The sequence below is a fragment of the Cetorhinus maximus genome, chromosome 15 (assembly GCF_964194155.1).
Source record: "Cetorhinus maximus chromosome 15, sCetMax3.hap1.1, whole genome shotgun sequence".
In the NCBI taxonomy this organism is placed as follows: Eukaryota; Metazoa; Chordata; class Chondrichthyes; order Lamniformes; family Cetorhinidae; genus Cetorhinus; species Cetorhinus maximus.
This window is the reverse complement of record NC_135893.1, coordinates 88,542,600-88,569,851: the sequence shown is the minus strand read 5'-3', so window position 1 is coordinate 88,569,851 and position 27,252 is coordinate 88,542,600. Positions and strand designations below refer to the sequence as shown.

General features: G+C 40.4%; 2 protein-coding genes across 4 annotated transcripts in view; one reads left to right on the top strand and one right to left on the bottom strand.

Moving 5' to 3' along the window:
- The window catches only part of LOC144690960 (arf-GAP with dual PH domain-containing protein 1-like), a 115,985-nt gene extending 110,362 nt beyond the window's left edge, over positions 1 to 5,623 (top strand). The window contains exons 10-11 of one of the 2 annotated variants that reach the window (XM_078558892.1): positions 1,362 to 1,590; positions 3,253 to 5,623. In XM_078558892.1, coding sequence (XP_078415018.1) covers positions 1,362 to 1,590; positions 3,253 to 3,281 — 258 coding nt within the window. In that variant the 3' untranslated portion in view covers positions 3,282 to 5,623. The remainder of the gene's footprint in view (positions 1 to 1,361; positions 1,591 to 3,252) is intronic. The other variant, XM_078558893.1, reaches the window with a different exon arrangement.
- Positions 5,624 to 11,584: 5,961 nt separating this feature from the next.
- The window catches only part of get4 (guided entry of tail-anchored proteins factor 4), a 31,682-nt gene continuing 16,014 nt past the window's right edge, over positions 11,585 to 27,252 (bottom strand). The window contains exons 6-9 of one of the 2 annotated variants that reach the window (XM_078558891.1): positions 26,084 to 26,224; positions 25,906 to 25,981; positions 19,327 to 19,399; positions 11,585 to 12,859 (exon numbers count right to left, since the gene is read on the bottom strand). In XM_078558891.1, coding sequence (XP_078415017.1) covers positions 12,828 to 12,859; positions 19,327 to 19,399; positions 25,906 to 25,981; positions 26,084 to 26,224 — 322 coding nt within the window. In that variant the 3' untranslated portion in view covers positions 11,585 to 12,827. The remainder of the gene's footprint in view (positions 12,860 to 19,326; positions 19,400 to 25,905; positions 25,982 to 26,083; positions 26,225 to 27,252) is intronic. The other variant, XM_078558890.1, reaches the window with a different exon arrangement.

Genomic DNA, 27,252 nt, shown 5'->3' with positions numbered 1-27,252 from the left:
AAAAAAAAAATCAGCATATCAAGCCAAAGGAGGAGATTATATGGGGTGGGGGTAAATCACAAAAGACTTGGTGAAAGAAGTAAATTTTAAGGAAGTTCTTAGAAGGAGGAGAGAGGGGTTGGCAAAGTGGCAGGGAAGGGAATTCAGGAGCATGACACATGTGTGGTTGAAGTCACAGTTGTCAATGGTGGAGCACAGGGCATGGGGATATGCAAGAGAGGCACAGAGGTGCTGATGGTGGGGGTGATTGGAGGGAGGGGGGGTGAGGGGGGGTAGATGTGGATTAGAGGCAGTTTTACAACACAGATCCCTTCCCTAAATAACAATCCATTGGTCTCGGTGTTGAAAATTTCAGTTGGACCCAGCATCCACAGCCTTTTGCTGGAAGAGAGTTGCTGGTTTCCACTCCCCTTTGTGTGATAGAGGGCTTATTAGAGATAAGGGAAGAGCCAAGAAATATTCCTAATCCCATTATCACTAATTTGGGGAACACCGGTGGAAAGGAGTAGGGGCAGCTATGTTGTCTTATACCCCCAGCCCCAGTTGAAGTTGCCTGCTGCCGCCCACTATTTAGGCTCAAACATGATGAGAAAGATTTGCATTTTTATAGCAACTTTCACACTGTTAGGATGTTTCAAAGCACTTTACAATGAAGTACAGTCACTGTTGAAATGCAACAGTTAATTTGTGCACAATGTCCGAAAAATGTGATAATGACCAAATAATCTGTTTTAATGATGTTGGTTGAGGGGTAAATATTGGTCACAACACTGGGGATAACTCCCCTGTTCTTCAAAAAAGTGCCGTGGGAGCTGTTAGAGCAGATCCTTGGTTTAATGTCTTATTTGAAAGACAGCACCTTCAACAGTGTGGCACTCATTCAGTACTGCCCTGGGATTGTCAGCTTAGATTTATGCGCTAAACGTGCGAGAGTGGGACTTGAACCCAGGGCCTTCTGACTCAAAGGTGAACGTGCTACCCACTGCACTATGGCTGACACCATAAATGAAGACAAGACCTTGGGTAAGATACAGAATGGCAGCTTTTTTTCCCCCCTTGTTCTTTCATGGGATGTGGGCATCACTGGCAAGGCCAGCATTTGTTGCCCATCCCTAGCTGTCTTTGAACTGAGTGGCTTGCTAGGCCATTTCAGGGGGCAGTTAAGAGTCAACCACATTTGCTGTGGGTCTGGAGTCACATGTAGGCCAGACTCACCGTGGGGCTGTACCCCAGCATGCATGGCCCAATCTTTCGAGATATAAATCGCATTTACTGGCCTATGTTTCCTCTTACACAATGAAGCAGAACCGTGCTGAAGAGAAAAGGAATAGAAAAAACCCATCCACATTCTCTCATTGCAGGATGCCTTTGCTCGGGGTGAAGTGTTCATTGGGAGTAAGGAAAATAGCTATAGTGTTTTAGATGGTCTTCCTCCAGCAACCCAAGGGAATCATTGGCAATATGGAATTACCATAGTCACTCCGGACAGGAAGTTCCTGTTTGCATGTGAAACAGAGAACGAACGTCGCATTTGGATGGAAGCCTTTCAGAAGGTTATTGACAGGGCAATGTTACCCCAGGAGTACGCAGGTAAGGAACAAAAGCCTTTGCACAAAGTCTTTTCTCTTGTGCATACAAACAGGGCAGCAAAATCTGCAGTAGAATCAACAACAAATTGCGTTTATGTAGCGACTTTTTCAATGTCTCACGGCCCTTCACAGGAGCGGTTATCAAACAGTAATTTGGCACCCAACCACATAAGGAGATGTTAGGACAGGCAAGCAAAAGCTTGGTCAAAGAGGTAGTGCTCTTAAAGGAAGCGAAAGAGAGAGTTGGAGAGGTTTAGGGAATAAATTCCAGAGCTTAGGACCCAGGCAGCTGAAGACCCAACCATCAATGGTGGAGCAATTAAAATCGAGGGAGGTGTGAAAGGTCACAATTAGAGGAGCGCAGAGATCCCGGAGGATTGAGAGATGAGAGGAGGTTATAGAGGTAGGGAGAGGCAAAGCCATGGAGGGATTTGGAAACAAAGGTGAGAGTTTTAACTATTTGAGACATTGCCAGATTAGGAGTCAATGTAGGTCAGTGAGCACAAAAGTGATGAGTGAAATATTCTCTAAATTCTGAATACAGTAAAGGGTTGTGACAAGTATGGGACTTGTTGCCTTTAGATTCATATGGTTTCAACATTAGAATCAGTCTCTCTGTCTCGAACCCTGTATAGCTCTGGAACTAGTCCATCATAAAAAGCACGAGAATAAAGATTATAGGCACGGTGCTGAATATCAACAGTGGTGTATGTTTCTGTACAAATTGGTATTACCCTTTTGAATAATTCATTCAATTACCTGAGCATCAGGCTGTCATGCATTGAAATGAAAATTTGCAACAAAAATGTGTTATTGAAGAATGGTTGTCACCCACATTAACCTCGATTGCTTCTGCCTTGAAGATACGGATGTGTTTCCATTGTTTCAGTTTTTCAGCATCTGCAGCACTTTTTACTCTTCTGGAATGTATCCTCTCTTTTAGTGTACGTTTCCTCCATTAGCTTAACAGAGAAAGAAATTTGATACCAACTTGCTGGAGATTGCGGTGATGATATCCCATAGTGGAATGTCAAAACTCATGTCCCTTTACCCATTTCCTGCACTTATTTAAAATGCTTTCCTGAAAAATTCAACAAGATAATCTACATAGGGGAAACATTGTTACATCTCAAGCGCCAACACGTTAATTGCCCTTAAAAAGCCTTTAATATATGTAACATTTAAAACAACAATATGACTCGATTGGTTTACAGGAAATGAAACTTCAAGTGTTGCCCAATTAGAATGCAAAGACATAACTGTTCAGCTATTAGATCAATCACATTAAGGCAAAGGGAACAGACCGATGAATTCACCATCAGCCCCTTCTAAACATGTCCCATGACCACCCCATTTTGCTCTCATAATTTTGGCAATTAATCACTCCTGCCCCCCACAGACCTCGTCTTTTTCTTCCATTCCTATCCCTTGCTTTTCCAGGCTTTTACCTGCTGAAAACCTGCTCAGCTCCAACATCTTCCAGTTCTGAGGAAAAGTCACTGACCTGAAACATTCGCTGATTCCTTCTCCGCAGATACCAACACTCTCTGCTGCTAGACCACAGGACTCTTTTTTTCAAAGAAAAACTTTTAAGCTATTTTTTTTGTTGTCAAAAAGTGTATTTCCAACAAAATGACCTCCGACCTTTTGTTTTATTTTCCAGTGGAAGCACATTTTAAACACAAACCGTAGAAGGATCTCTGGTTCCTGACACCATGGGGACATTTAGGACATCACCTGCTCGTCACTGTTCTTTTTGAAATATGAGTTGTTCCGTGTTTGCGCAACAGTCTGTTTCCCCCTCCTCCATCCTTGTGCCCCCAATACTCCCTCCAACAATTACCAGGACAGTTTGGGGGGGGGGGGTGGGGTGGGGTGGGGAGGTGGGGTACAAGCACTAAAAGAAAACTAAACTGTGGCAAGAAAGTGAAGTTGAAAGTGATGTGCATGTCGCTAAGTTGTAAAATTGAGAGCATGAATTTCACCTCGGCATTTGGGACAACTGTCAAAACTTATGGTTCAATTCACATGACAACACTGCATGAGTATTTTTGTTCGTTAATATTTAATCCGAGAATGTTATATTGCAGTAGGACACTATAAATACAATGACATGAAAAGCTTAAGTTTTTTTTAATTCAGTCCCTTGTTTCATGTACCCACCTGTAATTGTCCATTGCTGGTCATGTGCCAATTCTCTGTTAGTCAACTTTGTTCTTAAGGTCTTCAAACAACTGTATTTTAAGTGTATGAAGTAAAAATTAAAATGAGCCGTACAGATTTTAACCAGTTCTACATGATAAACCTTTTCCAATGTCCATAAAGATTTTTTTTTTCTTAGTTGCAGTTGTGCACCTACAAAACTTGAAATTGCTTTTTATTTCTCCTAAATGTGTATATTTTCTGCAGACTGTCAGAGGAAAAAAAACAATGTTAGTGAAGCTGAAATTACTGTCAGTACGTAGTCTCAGTGGGTACCGCTTTCTTCTGTACAAATGTACAGCTTGAATTAAATTATGTATCTAGCTGTTGTCAAAGGGTATGTTCCCAAAGGGATATATTCTCTGCTTGAAGTAATGATAATTAGTTGCCCTATACTGCTCAGTTTAAAGTTAAATTTTAGTGATATGTTGTGTTCTGTGATGTCTGTGCCAGATTATAGTGTAATTTATAATTACCATGGTGAACGATGTAAAAAGCCTTCCCATTGCAACAATTCTTCCAAAATTGTATCCTCAGCTTTTTAATATGCATATTTTTAAAAACTGACAAGAAAGATCTGAAATTTATTTTGAAAAGTTGTGAATGAACTCCTGCAATTAAGCCACCGACCATATTTATCAATTTTAATTCAACAGTTACAGTAACATTAATATTACGCTAAAAGCATTCTTTAAGGTGTACCTCAACAATGGGACCAATAATTTTTTTGAGATGTAATCTCAACCCAAAACATTAAGCATCCCTAAGGTACCCTGATAAAATAGCATCCAAACAGAATTTCTATTAACGTACAAGTTTGTTACATACAGTAAGATCTTTAGTTTAAACATGCTTGTGTGGTGGATGTAGTGTTTTTTTTAACAAAAAGTCGGTGGAAGCTTTCTCTTGTAATTTGATTGTTCTAATCTTCAAAGGGAAAGTGAATTGAAGTGAGGGTTCCATTGTAGCAGTTTGATTGTGTGAAAAGTGGATTATGTCAACTGACATGGAGGGTAACTGCTTCCGTAGATGTCATTGACAGCACACTTGGCAACCCTATATCTCAGCTAACCAACACTTTATGACAGCAGACTTGAGCCTCAGCAAACTTGTTAGGACAGGAAGTGAATTAAGTGAAGGGGAAAAAAATCTAAGTTATATTCTTTATTCCAAATACAGAATGTAATTTTCAGAATCTAATTTATATATTGCTTTGAAGTTATGTGTAATTTGCACTGTTGCAGCCTCTATTTTCACTCACTTGCACCTCCCTGTATAATGCAATGTATTCACAGCCAGTATGGCAAACTAGATTGTAGCTGAAATTATATTCTGGAAGTAACATAACCTGCATTTTGTTTCTTCCTTCTTTCTCGTAGTCATTGGGATTTTTGCAATTGGTCCTTATGGTAACTTGTATATGTTTTTTTGGAAATATTAAGTTATGCTGCTAACAATTAAAATGACGTATGCACTGGTAGCTATAGAGGAGCAGAACTTATTACTCACTAAGTTTTAAGATAGCAGGCATTATACTTGAATAGGAATGTTATCAAAAAAGAAACAAGTGGATAACCAAAAATTAAGATCCTGATGGTTATGAGGAAGAGTAAAATGAAGCATAGATTTAACTGAAGCATAAATGTGTTCATGTTCATTCCATTTGTCTTATTTTAATATGGTGTGCATTTAGTTATGGAAATCATACATAATGTACAGTGGAAAAATGGTGCTGAAATGAAATACTTAAAAAGTTGTCATGATGTCCCAGACCAGACTTTGTATGTTGATACTTTCAATTAAAAGGTCTTGATTGTGTTGCACAAGTGAAATGAGTTGCAGTGTGGCAATTGCATGCTATTCCTTCAGATCAATTTTAACTGTTCCTTTTTCAGCATGGAAAGTCTTTGAAAGAAAGGACACTGTAGTAAAAACAGAACTGTGTGTTCCAAGGACAGTTATTCTGCTTTCAGTATCACTGAAATATGTCTTTTGTGAAATGTGTTGCTTATTGGATGCTTAACAGAACACCTTCACTTCTCAAGTCATGCACATCCTGATGTAGACATATAATTACCATTCTTTCATCATCACTGGATCAAAATTCTGGAATTCCCTATCTAGTGGAAGCACCTTCACTACACAGACTGCAGTGCTTCAAGAATGCAGCTCACCACTACCTTCTCAAGGGCAACAAGGAACAGATCATACATACTGGCCTTGCCAGTGATACCCAATTCCCACAAATGAATTAAAAAGAATAAGGCAGAAATAGTCAGTTTTCTTGTAAGAGTATCAACCGCTTTTTTTGTGCTTATCGAGAAAGGGAATGTTAAATAATCTTCCCCATTTCAGTCACTCAGCGTTAGCATCAGGCACCCAGTAAGGATATACCACAGGCTAGATCTACAACAATCTCCTTGACTGTCTGCCTCAACAATATATCCCATATGCTAACTGAAAATGACAGCATTTCCAGCACTCTTATTGTGTCTTCACACACCAGTCATTTCACCATCCCTCTAAATGAGACTGTTCCAAATTAACAGCTCACACTCCCTACAAGCTAAATCAAGACTGACCAAACTCCTTAGATATGAGTAATTTGAGACATGACTGATGGTGGGTGCAGCACACTTGAAAGGAACAAGTGACTTTAGGCTTATAGTTCCCCAAACTTTTCCATATTTTGTTGGAGGCGGAAAGTCTTCGAATCATATCTGGGTCTGTTGTAGACTAATGCTGACATTGATGGCTAGTCAATTAGTCAACAAATCCATTATTGTTGTATCATGTGACAACACGACGATAGAAGGTGAACTAAGATGATCCTTTGTCTTTTTTTCGTCTAGCAATTCCTATGTAGTTCCAAACAGTGTGAGCTGTATTCAAATACAGTTACTCAGTGGTGAAAGAGCAATGTGCTAAATTTCTCTCCAACCACGTCCCATCTCAGTTCTTTCTAAGGAAGAAATTCAGTTCTCTACATGACAACAGTGACTTCATTGTTTCGTGAAGTGCTTGGAATATCCTGAGGTCATGGAGTCCCTATGTATATACAGAAGACTTCTAAGTTTCATTTTTCCATCTTGATAGTTGTTTTACAATTATGCAGTACTATAAAATACAGATTCCACTGTCTTTCCCATTTGATGTAGGACAAAGACTGTTTCACCATGTTAATTAAAATTCAATGGAACAGATAGAGAGTTTGATGTAATGGTACTATTTAAGGAACAGTGGGGTCTTCTGATTTTATGGCCATCATTCCACCTTCAACCACCACCCAGAGCAACAAAACAAACCATCATCACCTCATCTTCCAACTAGGCACTTTACAGCCTTCCGGGCTGAATATTGAATTACACAACTTTAGATCTTAAACTCCCTCCCCCCATCCCCATCCCGTTTCTTCCCCCTTTTGTTTTTTTCAATAATTTATATAGATTTTTCTTTTCCCACCTATTTCCATTATTTTTAAATCTACAACTAATACCTTGTCAGTCTTTCCACCCCACCCCCACTAGAGCTGTACCTTGAGTGTCCTGCCATCCATTCTTAATTAGCACATTTTCTTAGATAATATCACCACCTTCAGCACCTCTTTGATCCTTTTGTCTGTGACATCTTTTGAATATCTGCTCCTATCACTGCTTGCTTGTCCCTACAACCACCCCCCCACCCTCAACTTCTCTCTCTCCACCTTAAACCAGCTTATATTTCACCCCTCTCCTAATTACACTCAGTTCTGCTGAAGGGTCATGAGGACTCGAAACGTCGACTCTTTTCTTCTCCGCCGATGCTGCCAGACTTGCTGAGTTTTTCCAGGTAATTCTGTTTTTGTTTTGGATTTCCAGCATCCGCAGTAGTTTTTTGTTTTTATCATCATTCTTTCAGTGTCATGGGGTCAAAATCCTGGAACTCCCTCTCAAACGATACTGGATGTACCTACACCACAAGGGCTGCAGCTGTTCAAGAAGGTGGCTCACCACCATCTCCTCAAGGTCAATTAGAGATGATCAATAAATGTTGGCCTTGCCAGTGATGTCCACAAAAAACTCATCATTGTTCATGTGCAGTTTTATTGTGCCCCACATTACTGCTGAATTTGCTCACACAACAGAGATATGACCTGATCAGATGCTATAAAAATGCAAATCTTCACTGCAATTACAATTGAAACAAATGGGCCTTCTGGAATAGTGTTCACTTGGTTCCTGGGGCAGTCTACGGGAATGGTGGGCAAGAAAAATACTTGTGGTTACTCACTTATCTTTAGCAAGTATGAAGCATTTGCCCTGACAAAAAATATAAACCCCAAAATTAAATGGTATATAAAAGTTGACCTTGGGTTTCCAGTGAACTGGTCTACAGTTTATTCCGATTGAATAATACAGCACAACTGCAGATTTAGTAGAAAGGTTATTTTTTTAAAAAAGAGTATTCAGGGAACAAAGCAGTGAGATATTGAAGCATAATGCTCAGCAACTATTCAGGTGTTTAAAAGGCTACCAGTTAATCCCACTCTCTTTAGGACTGGTTAGGCCACAGCTAGAGTATTGCATGCAGTTCTAGAATCTGCATTATAGGAAGGATGTGATTGCACTGGAGTGCAGAGGAGCTTTACCAGGATGTTGCCTGGGTTGGAGAGTTTTAGTTATGAAGAGAGATTGGATCGACTGGTGTTATTTTCCCTGGAGCAGAGGAGATTGAGGGGGGACATGATTGAGGTGTATAAAATTGAGGGGCATAGATAGGGTAGACAGGAAGGAACTTTTCCCCTTGGTGGAGGGATCAATAACCAGGGGGCATAGATTTAAGGTAAGGGGCAGGAGATTTAGAGGGGGTGTGAGGAAGAATTTTTTCACTGAGGGTGGTGGGAATCTGGAAGTCACTGCCTGAAAGGGTAGTAGAGGCAGAAACCCTCGTAACATTTAGAAGTATTTGGATGTGCACTTGTGATGCCATGGCATACAAAGCTATGGGCCTAGTGCTGGAAAATAGGATTAGAATAGTTAGGTACTTGTTTGACCGGCGCAGGCTTGATGGGCCGAAGGGCCTTTTTCTGTGCTGTAGACCTGTAGATAGACACTATCAATGGTAGTTTTCATTCAGGCTTTCAAAATACATGTTTCCTTTGCTGAAAACTGCAACAGCCCTTTCTGATCTTTAGTTGAACTGCAAATGGTAGTCATGGAACCAAGTATTGCATGTAATCCACCTCTGGTTAGAAATTACAACTTACCTCAAGAAAAATCAACATCAAACCATCTGAAAAGTTATGAGATGCTTTGATGGCTTCTCTTTCTCTATGCAAGCTGTTTCCTCTTCATGCAATATTTTAAGGTGACTGAGCAAAATACAGGGTAATAAACGTTCTGCACACCATGCAGTCAGAATCCTGTAATAATTATAAATCAGTAAACATTTTCATTAAATGAGCAACACACAATTTCTCTATTTCTCCAGTTTTTTAAAAACATAATTTTCAAGTAAAATTTGAAAATAAAATGTTTAGTGCCCTTGTAATGCTATTTATTTCAATTGGCTGTCAGATTTGAATACATTTGCATAAATGTTTTATAACTAATTCCTCTCTCCATTCTCAAGCAGCTCTGTCCACAACTTTTTGCTTCCTCTAATTAATTCAATTTCTGACCCTTCCACATTCCCCACGCCACTGGATGAATTACTCTCTCTTGCTATGCTAAAATCTAAATATAAAGGGGACATTTTTAATCATAACTGCAGGGCAAGGTTAGCAATGTGAAGATGGCTCTATTTCAGCTTGAGGGTTTTGGTTCAATCAGAACTACTATCAGAAATGGAGTTGGAGAGACTATCAGCAGTCCTAAGGTCAACAGAAGACAGAGCTATGTGTTTTATCAGCATATGTAGTGAAAACTGACCTCATATTTCCCAGGTGATGAGTGGGCCTCTGGTAGGATGTACTTGATAGGCATGTTACAAGGAGACGATGGTAGCATGGAAGTACAATATGGTAGGGAGATGTTGATGGAGGATTAAATGGTTGATTGCATCACAAACAGCACAGCAGTCAACGAGATGCCACAAGCCCTAGCCGCAACCTAGGAAAATGCTGCTGGTGACACTGGTCAGTGTTGCTGGCTGTGATTGGCAGCATATCAGGATGGCACAGCAGATGGTTGGTTTGTAGTCTAAAGGAAGCTGGATATCTTACTCTATATGAATCTTATTAAGTAAATAGAAGAATAGATAAGGAGAAATCATTCCCATTGGCAGAAGGATCAAGAACCTGAGGACACTGATTTAAGGTGAATGGCAAAAGAACCAAAGGCGATAAGAGAAAAAAAACTTTTTTTATGCAGCAAGTAGCTAGAATCTAGAATGCACTGCCTGAGAGGGTGGTGGAGATAGATTCAATCTTGTCTTTCAGAAGAGAAAAAAATTTGCAGGACTAAGGTTAAGGTGGGGGAATAGCACTAGCTGATTTGCAGTTACACAGAGCCACACAGGCATGACAGGTCGAATGGCTTCCTTCTGTAACAACTCAAGATTCTATGCTCACAGGGCATCTTCACACAGAAAGAGCTGCCATAGGCACAATGGACTGAATGGCCTCCTTCTGGGCTATGATTCTACATTCAATCCAAAGTTTACAGTTAACAAATTGATCAAGCTGCCATTTTTCCATTAAGAGTATGTTTGAAGACAGCTTCTGCATTTTCCAGCTTCACAGTTTAGGCTGGATTCAGTTTTTTAGAAAAATATTAAATCACAGATTAGCTCTGACAGAGATCAATATGGTAAAATAAATCCATAAACTACAAAATCATTCAGGCTCAGTTATAAAATCGTGTTAAAAGAATTTCCATATGTAGTAGGTGTGCTCAAAGATGTATCTATCTTATATACTCGTGTAAAGATCAATCTCATAAAAGTTGACCGTGTCAATTTTGGCTTAATAAAACAATTTTTCATTTATCTCATGTATAAGTTGACCCTAGTTTTTCAGGGATCAAAGCCCAAAAATTTCAGAACCAAAGTATAATCCTGGGGATGTTAATGACTCAATTTCATTGTAAATGCATAAATACTAATCTAATTGAGTGCCAGCAAATAAACGCTTAAAGCATTTTTTTGTTTTTATTTATTCAAGTTTAAAGTGATCGGATTATGGATGATAATTAATATGAATTCTTTAGCATTGTTGGTTTTTACTTTGTTCCATTGCAATCGTCTTTTTTTGGATTTCACTTGGGCCCAAATCAAGCACGCATGTGAAGGCCTCGAAAACTAAGTCAACTCCATGACTTTTGGCCTAAAAAAATTGGTCTCAAAAATTCGACTTTTACACGAGTTATATATGGTATGTCAAAATCAAATTCTAGTGCCCTCTGCTGAATATTTGCAGAACAAATCTAGCTGTCACAACAGTGCTTGCACAGGGCAGCTTTTAATAAGAGGGAATGGAAGCATCAGACAGAAACTGCTTCTGTGGAAGCTAGCTAGACTGGATCTGTACGATGTGTTAATTCTACACTAGTCATTCATATTAACAAAGCCTTTTTCTTCATGCATTTGAAACAAATAATTTGTCAGATGGTCAATTTAAAATAAAAGCTAAGTGCAACAATCTTGGAAATATTACAGATTCTTATTTCATGTACAACATACTACAGAGTGCCCTGTGTTTTGCATGCTACTATCCCATGTGAATACTTAACTGTAGTTAAAAAAAAGTTTTATCATATTAAATACTGTAAACATTCCACCTCAAGGCAAAGTTCTGACTTTGTATCAAACAAGGAGACTAATTATTTTTCTTTAATGATAAATACAAGTATTAAAAAAGCAACAGTCCAACTTATGCACAAAAATATCACTTAAAGAGGAATATCTTCCATTGTTTAAAAGGCTGCCATTTAATCCCCCTTAGATTTAACCTTTGTGAACATTTCATAGGCCATGAATTACAGAGTGCTTGGTGGAAAAACAATTAGATATGGTTACCAGATCTATAAAGCATAATGTACAATTACTCTAAATTGTGTGTGTTACTGGCTCCAATTAAATCAGGTCCTTGCATTTCACTACAAGACAAACCCAGTTCCTGATTAAGGAGTCATTGTGCAAATTTTCTTTAACAAGTTCCAGCACTTGAAATGTCAATGTTTAAAAAGTATTCAAGTTTCTGGCATGCAAACCTTTAACATGCAGAACCAGCCCCAACAAAGTATTTACAGCATTCTTGTGGCAGCTGTATGCATTTTACTTACATTAGAATATAATTTACCACCTCAAATAAAGTCAGGGTGACAACAATCTTCTTTAATGTTGTTTATTGGTTCAGAAATAATTAAGCCCATTTTTGTGCATGATTTTTTGTAATCTGTGCGCAACAGCTACACCAATTGTGTAAGTTAAATCAAGTGCTGCTGATCCCTACAGCTTTTCTTTTGTTCCTATTGACAGCCGCTCTGACGTGTTAAACAAGAGCTAGTTTTAGCAACTTGAGATGTCTCGACTCCAGTTGGCAAAATTTACTCTGTGATGAGCATCTTTTGCATGGTTTTACATCATACAGTTGAGACCATCCATGTGTAGTGCCATGTGTACCAGTTCCCAGTACAAAGCTGTAAAGTATTTAAATCTTATGTAAATTAATCTAAAAAGACAAAACTTATTACATCAGTCAACACACAGCCAATTGGAACCTGTTCTTTAAATCATGAAATATCTACTGAACATAAATAATACAGCATTTCCAATAGAGACAGTAATAGGAAACATCCTTTGCACCTCCTTCAGTAGAAAGGGAAAGAAAGCTCTTTGCAGATGCTCAGATGTGAAACTGTCATATAAAATGTCCCATGGTATAGCTGTTTCTATTTCTTGTATAAGCAGATCATTCTGTAGACACTTCAGTGGAATATTGTCTTTAGACCTTTAGATCAGAAAGTTAGTTTTCTTCTTAGTCAAGATCAATAGGATTAACATCTTCTGGTCCTTCACCATCCACCTCATCATCCTCTCCTGCACCCATCAGGCTGTTCAAAAGGTTTCCTGCGAAGGGAATATAAAAACTATAAAAGTTCAATACTTGGCTAAGAAAATGTAGTCCATCTGATTTTTTTTTTCTAATATTTGATAATGCCAATTCCCTTTGGATGAAGGGCAAAACTGCTTCAAGTTCATATGGTGCAAACCATTTATTATATTAATAGAAGCATCTATAATCTATCAAAAATCTTACAACTGGATGCATTTCCAGTGTTGACAAATTCCACTAAAAACTTGAGTGTCCACAATTACAATCGAAACTGCCAATGGAAATTTGTCACGTTGTAATTATGCCCTCCCACCAGCGAAGGCATTGTAACACTTCTCTTTTGCACTCCCAACTGTCCTGCATGGCAAAATGAGTGTGTATGTGCATACATGTGCAAATGAGTGTTTACACACATGTTCAGACTGAATTTTATGGGGTCCTCAGTAGCGGACTGGGTAGGACTGAAAAATATTGGGGGGGGGGGGGGGGTGCGGTCTGTGTGCTCGCTACCATGGAATTTTATCACTGGCAGGGGAGGTGGAGGATGGTCTTTTTGCCCAAAGGCCAATTGAGGCCCTTAAATAGCCAAATAAGGGTTGGGGAAGCTCCCCTGATTAAGCAATCTATGGATCTGAGGTGCCCAACAGCAATGATAGTCCCCACACCACCCCTATCAATTCCCACCCCTCACCAGTGCTGGCCTGTCTGACCTCCAACGACTCTGACCCCACTTACCTTCTTCTGAGGGCATTGTCCATGCTGCTTCCCTGGACTGGGTGCAGTCCCAGCAGTGTCCACCATTCCCTGAGGCACAACTAGTACTGAAGAGCTGTCAGCCCTCTGATTGGTATCAGCTCTTGCAGACAGGCTCTTATCTCTTAAAAGGACAGAAACCATGATGGCAGCTTATTAGCTGCCTCACTGCCACAGACTCCGGTTGGGATTACCCAAAACGGCTGCAGAGGGGCTGCCCCTGGTTTTCCATGGGGCCACCACTGCCCCAACAAAATCCAGCCCGTAAATGTGTGTCCTCAGAGGGCAATCTTTTCCAACCTCGTCAGGAGATTGATTAGAGGGGCAGAATATCTGCCTTGGGAAGGGAATCCTTTAGTAGTGTCCAAATATACATTCTGGTAGAAACATACATCATACTTGACCACTTGGCCAGACACTGCAGTGTCACCCTCTTAACAGGGACAGATGAAATAACAAAAAGCCTATTCAATATGTTTAAATTCATCTTATGGAACACGTACAATCCATACTTGCGATGACTCAACTTTCCACCTTAATTCTCTGCAGTTGATTGATAAAAAAAGCAACATTTCTAACATAAAATTTCAATATGGTTCTGAGACTTTAAAAAGTAACTGCAAAAAACACCAGATTATCAATCCATCATTCCATAGCTGACAGTAAATCTTCAACACAGTCAAAGAACACAAGATCAACCTGTCACACCCTTCAGCAGCATTTCAACCAAGTATATCCACACCTTTCTGCATGTTAAAGAACTGGATCACAGCATCCCTTAATCTTTACTCTATGAAAAACAAGTTTGATTCTGTCAGCTATTCATCATTTAAGAACTCTTAAGTACTGGAATCATTTTTGGGAAATTGTCTTTGAATCCTCACCAATGTCCTTAGTGTGTTCAAAACTCCGCTCAATATTCAAAATGTAGTCTTGCTAAATGGCTATGCTCAATGGAAGTGACCTTTACTGACAGAACCAGGTGCCCTTGAAATGCATTCTAGTACTTGATTAGCTTTGATGATAACAGTGTTGCATTAGCTGAATAAATTCAGTGGATGGCTGACAATCACACCTAAATCACTTTTCCTTTTGGTAAAAGATCATCGAATCACATCAGGCCATTCTATTTTATCCAAAGCCCCTTTCAATACCATCACTACACAAATAGCAAAAAAATGCCTGGTTCTCTGGTACCAGGTGTTTGCATTTGTCTCTCTAAAAATTGGTGTCCTGGGATGTGCAAGAAGAACCCACAGACAGCCTTTCTTTTTCTCCTGTGGAGTAGTGCCTGGCCACTCTCAGCATTCCTCAACAATGACATGAATGAGGCAGGGAGCTCAACAGTGTTGGATAATCATGGGCACAAATCTTGTACCACCACAATATTGGTACTTCAGTGCTGTCACAGGTACTAATCAAATTCACCCAAATCAATAGCCAGTTATTATTTTGTTACCTATTTCATTACCAAATTGTTCCATGTTTCTTCTACTTCTCTCCTTTCTGTTTTCTTCCAACTGATGATCCCTTCCCAAAAGTATCAGCCCTCCCCCCGCCCATGCACATTGCCCCATTTAGCTCAATTGGATTATCTTTACACTTATTGCACAGCATCTTAGATCAATGTCTTTTCAATGTTCTGCTTGTAGTCAGGTTTCTCTTACACCAGTGTCAATAATCTTTGCCTAGCAAAGTATACCTCAACCACACGCAGTCTGTTCATAACCTCTCTTGCGTAAAAGTAAGTTTGTCCTTTAAAGTCTTATCTTTATTTGAATTCATTATATTTACATTTTCTCTTAACCTGAATGTTAGTTCCATTTGCAAATATCATTTACATTGTTTGTTAATGTTTTATCCCATCCCTATCTAAATTCAGTTCAAATAAATTCATTTTTTTAATATAAAAGAGAATTAAGATAGGGGAAAGGAGCAGAAATAAATAAAATCACATTAAAAATGCTGATACATTTAATTATTATTATAAATGTAGCCATTTTTCAGTTTTGGAATGCCTTGACTATTGTTGGCAACTAGTTCGTAACATTCTCTAAAGTTATATACAAATTTCCAATCTAGTATTAAGGTGAAGGAATTTGAGCTTTGCAATGACACTAATTTGGGAGTGTTAGCCAACACTCAGAGAAGCAGAGATTTGTTGGGGGAGCTGGTCTCACATCACTCCGGTTTGATGTTGCATAGCGTGTAACCCATACAACATCAAACCTGGTTTATATAGTGATCAGCAGTCAACCGGACCTCCAGGAACTCTTTCAATCCAACTAACCTCAATTTGACAGAGATTCTCCTCTCGATGCTTTTTGAATATTTAAATTTGAAGGATGCAGTACTCCCCTGGGCAAGTCCGTCACACTTATAGCATCCATGCAATGCAAGATAAAACATGTGTAATTCTTACATTTAATAATTTTTCAATTATTGTCTGCCTGCCCTGGCCTGAGCCACTTCTTGACCACCTACTCCATCCCCCCACCATTCCTTCCCTCCACCAACACAACAGTCAACTCCATGGAAACTGAGATAAGTGAGATACAAGAACACCATCAGAAAGGAGAAAGATAAACTGGTAGATTTTTTAATCACAAAAGTACTACAGTAACTATGCCACATTTGACAACCAATCAAAAACTGCGCCATTATAACAGACTCAATATATCATACTCCTTCATCTCTAAGTCACTCACCATCCTTACTTGGAAATATATCACCGTTCCTTCACTGTCACTGGGTCAAAATCCTGGAACTCCCTCCCTAGCAGCACTATGGGTGTACCTACACCACATGGAGTGCAGCGGTTCAAGGCGGCAGCTCACCACCACCTTCTCAAGGGCAATTTGGGATGGACAATAAATGCTGACCTAGCCAGCGACGCCCACATCCCATAAATTAAAACTTCCGATATTAGCAAAATCCATGCATGCGTTGTTTCAAAATGCATGTCTTCTTTTGAAATCACTGCCTCAGTGTTGTCAGCCCACTTGTCCAACATTACAGTCTTGAATGCACTGCAATTTCCTTCAGTTAAACACTGGAAAAATCAATATAATCAATTTCAGCCCTTGTGACTAACTTTCACCTTGCCACCAATTCTAACCCTCTCCCCAGGCACCATCTCAGGCTGAACCAGCTGGTTTGCAATTTCATCCCCATCACAAAGATTGCTTACTTCCACCACCCATCAGCATGCTGCCTCAGCCCATCTACTACTAAAATCTTCATTCATACATTTGCCACCTCCAGATTCGACTATTCCTATGCTTGCCTGGTTGCCATTTTCCGCCCTGCATACATTTCAGCTCATCCAAACCTCTACTGCTTGCGCCCTATCCAAGTTTCACTCACCATTCAACTTCTGTGCTCTTGACCTACATTGGTTCCTTTTCCCCCCAACTTATGTTTAAAATTCTCATCCACATGATTAAATCCCTTCATAAGCTTGCCCTTCTATCTCCGCAATTCTCCAACCCTACAACTCACTGAAGTTACTCCAGTTCCGAACTTTTGTGCATCCCAAAGTTCCCATGTCTCTCCATTAGTGCCTCTCTATTGGAAGGTGTCATCAACAGTGCTATCAAGCGGCACTTACTCAGCAATAAAATGCTCAATGACGCTCAGTTTGGGTACCGTCAGGACCACTCAGCTCCTGAGCTCACTATGGCCTTGGTCCAAACATGGACAAAAGAACTTAACTCAAGAGGTGAGGTTAGAGTGACTGCCCTTGACATCAAGACAGCATCTGAGCAAGTATAGCATCAAGGGGCCTTAGCAAAACTGGAGTCAATGGGAATAAGAGGGAAAACTCTCCATTGGGTGGAGTCATAGCTAGCACAAAGGAAGATGGTTATGGTTGTTGGAGATCAATCATCTCAGCCCCAGGACATCACTGCAGGAGTTCCTCGGTAGTGTCCTAGGTGCAACCATCTTCAACTGCTTCATCAATGACCATCCCTCCCATCATAAGGTCAGAAGTGGGGATGTTTGCTAATGATAGCACAATGTTGAGCACCATTTGCAATGACTCAGATACTGGAAGAGTCTGTGCCCATTTGCAGCAAGACCTGGGTAACATTCAGGCTTGGGCTGATAAGTGGCAAGTAACATTCATGCCACACATGCACCAGGAAATGACCATATCCAACAAGAGAGAATCCAACCACCTCCCTATGACATTGAATGGCATTATCATCGCTGAATCTCCAATTATCAACATCCTCGGGGTTACCGTTGATCAGAAACTGAACTGGGCCAGCAATATAAATACTGTGGCTATAAGAGCAGGTCAGAGGGAATTCTATGGCGAGTGACTCACCCCCTGACTCCCCAAAGCCTGGGCACCATTTACAAGGCACAGGTCAGGGGTGTGATGGGCATGCTCTCCACTTGCCTGGAGTCTGCTTCATCAGTGTTGCTGTCACTGGGCTGAACTGTCCATTCCTTCTATTACAGGGGCTGCAGTGTACACTGTATGCAGGGTGCATTGCAGCGAGTCACCAAGGTTACTTCAAGAGCACCTCTCTTCCCTCATCTCCAAGTTTCCTCCAAGTCACACGTCATCCTGACTTGAACATATAGAACTGTTCCTTCATCCCGGGTAGGTCAATATTCCCAACCTAACATGTCTGTAGAAACACCATCACCATAAGGGTTGCAGCGGTTCAAGAAAAAGGCCCAATACCACCTGCTCAAGGCAAGTAGGATGGACAATAAACATGGGCTATGGAAAATGTTACCCACATCCAAGAACAAAGAAAATATAATTTTAAAAATTACATGGGAATGTGGGAGGAGACAGATATTACAGATTGTTGAAATCCACTCTAAATTGATGGAATTACAGGCTCCTCTCTATCCTTGTTACAAAATAACTTGAGCAAACATGGGAACATTGCAGACCTTTCAATCCCTCAAGCCTATTCTGCCATTCAATTAGATGATGGTTGATCTGTATCTCTACTCCAATTACGTATCTTTGTTCCAGATCCCTTGATAACTTTACTTAACAAAGATCTATTAACTTCTGCCATGAAAATTTCAATTGACCTGGCATCCACAGCCAGAGTAGATATTTCCAGTCCTGGTGTATGGAAAAAACGCTTCCTAATTTAAATTCTAAATGGCCCAGCTCTAATTTTAACATTGCATCCTCTTGTTCTGGATTCTCAAACAGTTTCTATGTATCTATGCTATTCAATTCCTTTATCATTTTAAAAATTGCAATTAGATCATCACTTAAACTTCTAAACTCAAAGGAATACAAACCCAACTGGGCAGGGATTGATAACTCAAAACCTTTATGACACTCAGCACAGAGTGCCACAGGATGACTGGTATAAGAAAAAAAAAGTCACACTGGTGCAGTACTGAGGTTGAACTGCTGGATCTGATTAGATGGGAGTTCAACTCCACCTAACCACATCTGATCTGTTAGAACTTAACGCTAACAGTGTTTCTCTGAAATGCAAATGGGCAGTAATATCCTTCAACCTTAAAGAGCACAAAATTCAAAAAGAAATATACGCAAAACCTTTTGTTGTTCCAATGGGTTGTAGTTCATAGGCATAATGACCTTAATAACAGGCATCCATATATGATTTGTTTTCTTAACTACACTGTCTACACCTCACTAAATAGGAGTTGTAGTTGTCCATATACATGTTGGATGCAGGTGGATTAAACAACAATTGAAGAAAGTAATCAATGTAAGTGGCTCCATGCTTAACTTACCTAATAATCCCCCGTATGAGGATGTCTGTCTTGGTGCAACTCCAAAGAAAATCTGACCTATTCGATCTAGATACTAGAATTAAAAATAGTACAGAATTAAAAGCTTAAGACTTAATCTAATAAACAGAAAGGAAAGAAAACAAAAATCATTAGTAATCAGGAGCTTAGATGGAGATTCTCTCAAATGAACCCTTTCACAAATTTATTACAGTAATGGTATCCTGATGGTTAAAGTTTTGTATTGATTAACACAATATACAATTTTCATATATACAATTTGATCTGTGTCAAGGGTTTCCCGCCCAACACTGTATGGAACTTTGGACACTGGAAAAATCAAAATTCTGCAAATTAATTTTAATCTGATTTAACGTGTTTTAAAAGTGCTATGCTTTGTTCTACTGGAAATTATTTTAATACACTAAAATGATTATAGGTATCTTAGTCCAACAACAGAATTCAAGCAGTGTTATTATTTAGCATTTCAGTTGGTGTTCACTGGCAGCCAATCTTCACTGGATAATAATCCAGTCAAATGTCAACATGTTTGGCACAAAATTGAGTATATACCGCTTTTAATTTATATGCTATATGAATAAAAGTTGCATAATGTATAGTTACAATAAAAGTACAGTGAAAGCCACATTTCAGTTCATTACGGTTACAAAATATCTTTTATTGTAATAAAAACAATCCACACCCAGGGCCCCTCGAATATCACAAATTCTCCTAGCAGTAATTCAAACTTAATATAAACTTAATACCTAAAACTCTTCACATCCACCCTGTATCTCAATAGTGTTTTTAATTTCTACCTAGCAGTTTTGCAACTTTTGTTAATTCACTGCCTCTCTGCTCCCCCACACAGTTTCCATAACTCATTAGAAATTTATTATCATTAAAGGGTAATTTATAATCATGGCTTCACTTCAGTTATGTCTAGAATTCCATTTAACTAAATAGTTGAGATTGCTTAGATAATTTTAATGTTACCTTATTTAGCTATAATAAGACCTCATAAAATAAAAAGGTCAGCTGATGTAAATTTATCTTGTGCAACCTAAGTTTTTGATTGCCCATATGCTTTATTTATTCAAATATTGTCACCAAAATCACACACTCAGCTTATCAACTTATATGTACAGAAGCTTAATCCATTAAAGAAGCAAATGATAGAAAAAAAATACTTAGGAAAAAGTTTTGTTAAAGTTTTCTTTAGTTTTGGAAAATCAATAAACTAAGTTTAGGACATATAGAAATGAGATTAAATATAAACTGGTAGAAGGGGGTGGGACAGGAGAGCTCGATAGGGGGCCAGTGATAGGTGGAGGCCAAGAAGAGACTGCCAAAGATGTCATAGACATAAGGACAAAGGGGTGTTGACGGTGATGATATTATCTAAAGGATGTGCTAACGGGGACATTAAGGGAAGCAAGCTAGTGGCAGATGGCCCTAGTATAGGTGGGGTGGGGGAAGGGATCGAAATGGGCTAAAAGGTGGAGATGAAACAATAGATCGAAATAACTTTAAAAATAGGTGGGAAAAGAAAAAAATATAGTTGTAAAAAAATGATACATTATTGGAAAAGGGGGGATCGGAAAGGGGGCGGGGATGGAGGAGAGTGTTCATGATCTGAAATTGTTGAACTCAATATTAAGTTCGGAAGACGGTAAAGTGCCCAGTCGGAAGATGAGGTGCTGTTCCTCCAGTTTGTGTTGAGCTTCACTGGAACATTGCAGCAGGCCAAGGACGGACATGTGGGCATGAGAGCAGGGTGGTGTGTTGAAATGGCAAGCGACAGGGAGGTCTGGGTCATGCTTGCGGACAGACCGAAGGTGTTCCGCAGAGCGGTCACCCAGTCTGCGTTTGGTCTCTCCAATGTAGTGGGGACCGCATTGGGAGCAACGAATGCAGTAGACTAAATTGAGGGAAGTGCAAGTGAAGTGCTGCTTCACTTGAAAGGAGTGTTTGGGCCCTTGGGCGGTGAGGAAGGGGGAAGTAAAGGGGCAGGTGTTGCACCTTCTGCAGTTGCATGGGAAGATGCCGTGGGAGGGGGTTGAGGTGTAGGGGGTGATGGAGGAGTGGACCAAGGTGTCCCTGAGGGAACGATCCTTGCGGAAAGCCCCCAGGTGGGGGTGAAGGGAAGATGTGTTTGGTGGTGGCATCATGCTGGAGTTGGTGGAGGATGATCCTTTGAACGCGGAGGCTGGTGGGGTGATAAGTGAGGACAAGGGGGACCCTATCATGGTTCTGGGAGGGAGAGGAAGGTGTGAGGGCGGATGCGTGCGAAATGGGCCGGACACGGTTGAGGGCCCTGTCAACCACCATGGGTGGAAAACCTCGGTGAAGGAAGAAGGAAGACATGTCAGAGGAACTGTTTTGGAAAGTGGCATCATCAGAACAGATGCGACGGAGGCAAAGGAACTGAGAGAACGGGATGGAGTCCTTACAGGGTATGGGGTGTGAGGAGCTGTAGTCGAGGTAGCTGTGGGAGTCGGTAGGCTTGTAATGAATATTGGTGGATAGCCTATCACCAGAAATTGAGACTGAGAGGTCAAGGAAGGGAAGGGAGGTGTCAGTGATGGACCACGTGAAAATGATGGAGGGGTGGAAATTGGAAGCAAAATTAATAAATTTTTCCAGATCCAGACGAGAGCATGAAGTGGCACCAAATCAGTCATCGATGTACCGGAGAAATAGTTGTGGGAGGGGGCCTGAGCAGGACTGGAACAAGGAATGTTCCACATATCCCATAAAGAGACAGGCATAACTGGGGCCCATGCGGGTACCCATAGCCACACCTTTTATTTGGAGGAAGTGAGACGAGTTTAAGGAGAAATTGTTCAGTGAGAGAACAAGTTCAGCCAGACGGAAGAGAGTAGTGGTGGATGGGGATTGTTCCGGCCTCTGTTCGAGGAAGGAGCCGAGAGCCCTCAGACCATCCTGGTGGGGGTTGGAGGTGTAGAGGGATTGGGCGTCCATGGTGAAGAGCAGGCAGTTGGGGCCAGAGTACAGAAAATTGTTGATATGATGTAGGGCGAGAGAGGAATTGCGGATGTAGAAGGGAAGAGACTGGACAAGGGGAGAGAGAATGGAGTCAAGATAGCAAGAAATGAGTTCCGTGGGGCAGGAACAAGCTGACATGATTGGTCTGCTAGGACAGTCCTGTTTGTGGATTTTGTGAAGGAGGTAGAAGCGGGCTGTCCGAGGTTGGGAGACTATGAGGTTGGAAGCTGTGGATGGAAGATCTCCAGAGGAGATGAGGTCAGTGACAGTCCCGGAAACAATGGCTTGATGTTCAGTGGTGGGGTCACGGTCCAGGGGGAGGTAGGAGGAAGTGTCTGCGAGTTGACGCTCAGCCTCTGCGAGGTAGAGGTCAGTGAGCCAGACAACAACAGCACCAGCCTTGTCAGCAGGTTTGATGACAAAGTCAGGGTTGGACCTGAGAGAACGGAGTGCAGCAAGTTCAGAAAGAGACAGGTTAGAGTGGGTGAGAGGAGCAGAGAAATTGAGATGACTGATGTCACGCCGACAGTTCTCAATGAAAAGATCAAGAGCAGGTAAAAATCCACAGGGAGGGGTCCAGGTGGAGGGAGAATATTGGAGGCGGGTAAAAGGATCCGTTGAATGGGGAGAGGACTCCTGCGCAAAGAAGTGAGCACGGAGATGAAGGCAGTGGAAGAAGAGTTCAGCATCGTGCCGAGCCTGAAATTCATTGAGGTGAGGGCGTAAGGGTATGAAACTGAGTCCTTTGCTGAGCACTGAACATTCAGCAACAGAGAGGGGAAGGTCAGAGGGTATGGTGAATACATGGCCGGGGCTGGGATTGGAAGACGGGATGGGGACAGAGGGACGGGCAGGGGTGGGGGTCCTGGATGGGCGTTGGCATCGATGAGTTTTTTTTACAACTGTATATTTTTCTTTTCCCTCCTATTTTTAAATGTATTTCGATCTATTGTTTCATCTCCACCTTTTAGCCCATTTCAATCCCTTCCCCCCCACCCCACCCGCACTAGGGCCATCTGCCACTAACTTGCTTCCCTTAATGTCCCCATTAGCACATCCTTCAGATAATATCACCACCGTCAACACCCCTTTGTCCTTTTGTCTATGACATCTTTGGCAGTCTCTTCTTGACCTCCACCTATCACTGGCTCCCTATCAAGCTCTCCTGTCCCACCCCCTTCTACCAGCTTATATTTCATCTCATGTCTTAGTTTTGATGAAGGGTCATACGGACTCGAAACGTCAACTGTATCCCTCTCTGCAGATGCTGTCAAACCTGCTGAGTTTTTCCAGGTATTTTTGTTTTTGTTCTAGATTTCCAGCATCCGCAGTATTTTGCTTTTAAACTAAGCTTAATCTAGTTACCTCATCAGAGATCTTACCTTTATGAAGGTATAGCCATTATGAAGGAAGATTTCCTTCTTGAGCAATGCATGAGAACATCTTAAACACATCATAAACAGGTTCTAAAAACTACTCCTGCCCACAGCACTGCATTAACAAAATGACAATCCTAGGGCAACAATTTCAGCCTAACAAGAGTTTCTATCAAGATGTATGATGAAAATTCCCATGTACCTATAAGCAGAAAATGCAATTGCTATTCACTAGTTATATTAAAACTTACTTACCACCTTACAGTCCTCATTCAAATAGAGTGACTCTTCCATACGCAAATGGGCATTTGCTTCCCTTTGCAGCCTGAAATGTGTGAATGGGAGAAAGAGGAAATAAGGGCTTCCTAATCCTCTTCATTATGCTTTTCCCCCATTGATATTGTGGCCCAACTTTCAATTTTACCAGCTTCAAATAGCTTGCAGTGAGAGATGGGTGGAGTTGTCTATGTAATTAGATCCACAGAACACAGAAAGCCATTCAGCCCATTGTGCCTATGCCAGCTCTTTGAAAGGGCTATCCACTTCCACTTGTGTGCTCTTTCTCTATAGTCCTGCAAATGTTTCCTTTTCAAGTATATATGCAAATCCATTTGAAAGTTACTGCTGAATCTAATGCCACTGCCCTCAGGCGGCACATTCCAGATCCTAACAACTCACTGTGTAAAAATGTTTGTGAAGACCTTTACATTGCAGGGCAAGAAACTGGCTTTCTTCATTTGTTTCTCTGGCCTCCATACACAAAACGTTAAATTACACTGAAAGTTGATGCTCCACAAAATAGCATGGTGGAATGGGGGAAGAACAGAAACAAATAAATTCTGGTATCTGGTGCTGAATGGGTATTGGCCTATAATTAGTGGAGACAGCAAAATTAAAAAGAATTAGGCCCAATCACACGAACAATCTATTCTTTGGTCTTTACCTATGCCACATGAATTGCAGCAGCTAATTGATTTAGTTAAAATGGGGCCATTTTACTGTCCCATGCCTCAGACAGGTACAGCACATCTCTAAGGCTTGCACCTACTGCAGTTACTGTTCCATTTTCCCCTGCGCACATACATTCCCCGCCACCTTTTTGGAAATTCCAGAACAACGTAAAGGGGTCTCTGTCATTTTTCTGATCTTTGCACTCCGGAAACAGACACCATTCATGGCTGAAGGTTAGAAAAGTAGGCCCCATATGCCCCTCTGTAATCACACACCTATTATGTGATGACTTTAGTGCATTTTGAGAAATGGCATTATCAATGAAAATCTCTTTGGGAGGTGGAATTGATGAAAGCATATGTAAAAGCAACTGATCTTGAGATTTCAAAACAGAAACTCAAGGTCATGTCATTCACTAAGCAGTGTGTTTTAGAAAGACACCTTGCTCTGCACTATACTACCTTAGTTTGGAAATTCTAACACATGATGCACTTCTGGACTGAAAGGTTGGAGGGATATCATAAGAAGTTGGGTATCTCGCAGATAAAGAGATTGAGCTTTATCTGTCATTAAAAATGATCAGGTTCTTATATGAAGCAAAACTTGTGTCACATGAAATAAACTGCTGTAGGGCTGAAAGAAAATTATATTGTACAGTCATGATTTCACTATATCCTGGAAAAGCTAAGAGTATGAGGAGGATCAGGGATGCCTGATTTTCTCTTTTCTCTTCAGGCATACCATAGGAGGCAAATTTCCATTTGTGAGGGGATGAGTCCTGAGGAGATAAGAACATCAGTCCCAACAGTACACAAGCTACATGGTTATCTGCATTTTAGTTCCTGCAAACAATTAATTTGTCCAAAAACTGGCTTTGAATTTGTGGGGGAACTCAGCAACCACACCGCAATTCCTATGATGAACATATAAGGTAAATTCTTCCATTTTTGGTGTAGTACAGACAGGCATTGGGTGGTGAAGAAATATATTTTTATAAATCTTGGAAGCTGATCATTTAACTAACAATGCACTAAAACATTCTCTCACTTTTCTCTTAGGGCATTTTCTGAAGTGGCTATTTACGGTATGGCTTCAGACATGCAGGCACAAGCCTGTATAATGTTGTGAATAGCTCAGACTTTTAAAATTTTGCTTTCCATTCACATCCAAATAATTTATGCAAAACAAATTAAAACATGAATCTTGGTTCCACCCAACTAATGCAGCAGGGGAATAAGTAACTCACCTCAATGTACATTGGGTCTCTCTTTAAAGATGGCTGATACTGTTCACATAACACTGTAAAAACGGTTAGTTTCCCCCTTCAGCAAAAAAACAAGCACAATGATTATAAGTTGGGAGAGTTTTAACTTTTTATTTTAAAAAAGTACCAATAACCTTTTTTTATAAAAAGAAATACCTACCCCTCAACAGCAAGTAATAAGAACCAGATAAAGTTTAACAAGGGCTGTATAAATGGAGGTCCCTTTTCTATAGAGGGATGCTTTTCTGTGTAAGTTGTAAAGACCAGTGATGCAGTATTTTTATTTTTTAAGCAAAGAAATCTGAAAAAAAAATCAGAACCATATTCAGAAATGGTATTTCTACTCATCTGTAATAATAATCTGTAATAAAAACAAAATGCAAAGGAAACCACAAATGTGCAACACACAGACCCAGGCAGCATATCACTTTCACAGAGTGCCATCTGTGGCTCAGTTGGTACCCAGGACCTGAGCAATAAAATCAAGGCTGATACTCCAGTGAAGTACTGAGTGAATGTTGAACTATCGGAAGTGCTATCTTTTGGATGAAATGTTAAATCGAGGCCCTTTCTGTCCCCTCAGGCAGAAGCAAAAGATCCCATGGCATTACCTTGAAGAGGGGCAGGGGAAGAACCCCCAGTGTCGCAGCCAATATTTATCTTTCAATCACCATCACAAAAACAGATTATCTGTTTATTAAATTGTTGTTTGTGGCTAAAACAGTGTATGCATTTCAAAGTTCATCTTTGCTGTAAAGTGCTTTTGGACATCCTGAGGTTGTGAAAGGTGCTACAGAAATGCAATTTCTTTGCAATGCAATTCTTTATTTTATTCTAATATTTGATTCAACTACATACTACAATAGGTGAGTTCTCTCTCAACTCTTTAATGGCCAGAAAAGAATTGCAACTCAACTCAAAAATGTAAAGATAAACACTTGGTTTGATTTGGGATATCTGCAAATATGTAAATGTTATTTTCTCTTCGAAACTGAAAAATATTCTACATTCCAAAGTCACAGAATTAACGCTATAAACAACAGCTAGATGAGCATTCTGAAAATAATTACCAGTCAAATTTACTGCTCTGATTTAAGTAAAACTGACCTACCAGTATATTGCACAGGGTTACATATGAATGTAAAACTTTGATTGGAGGAGGCGAGGGGCATATTTTTCATTGTGTGTGAATATAATCACACACATATGTTCACACACAGGGCCCTGACTTTTGCAGACAGAAGGAACATGTCCACGCATTCCGCCTTTTTCAACTGAAAAGAAGCTTGGGGGACAGCCATTCCTTGGTTCTTTCCTCAGGGCAATGTC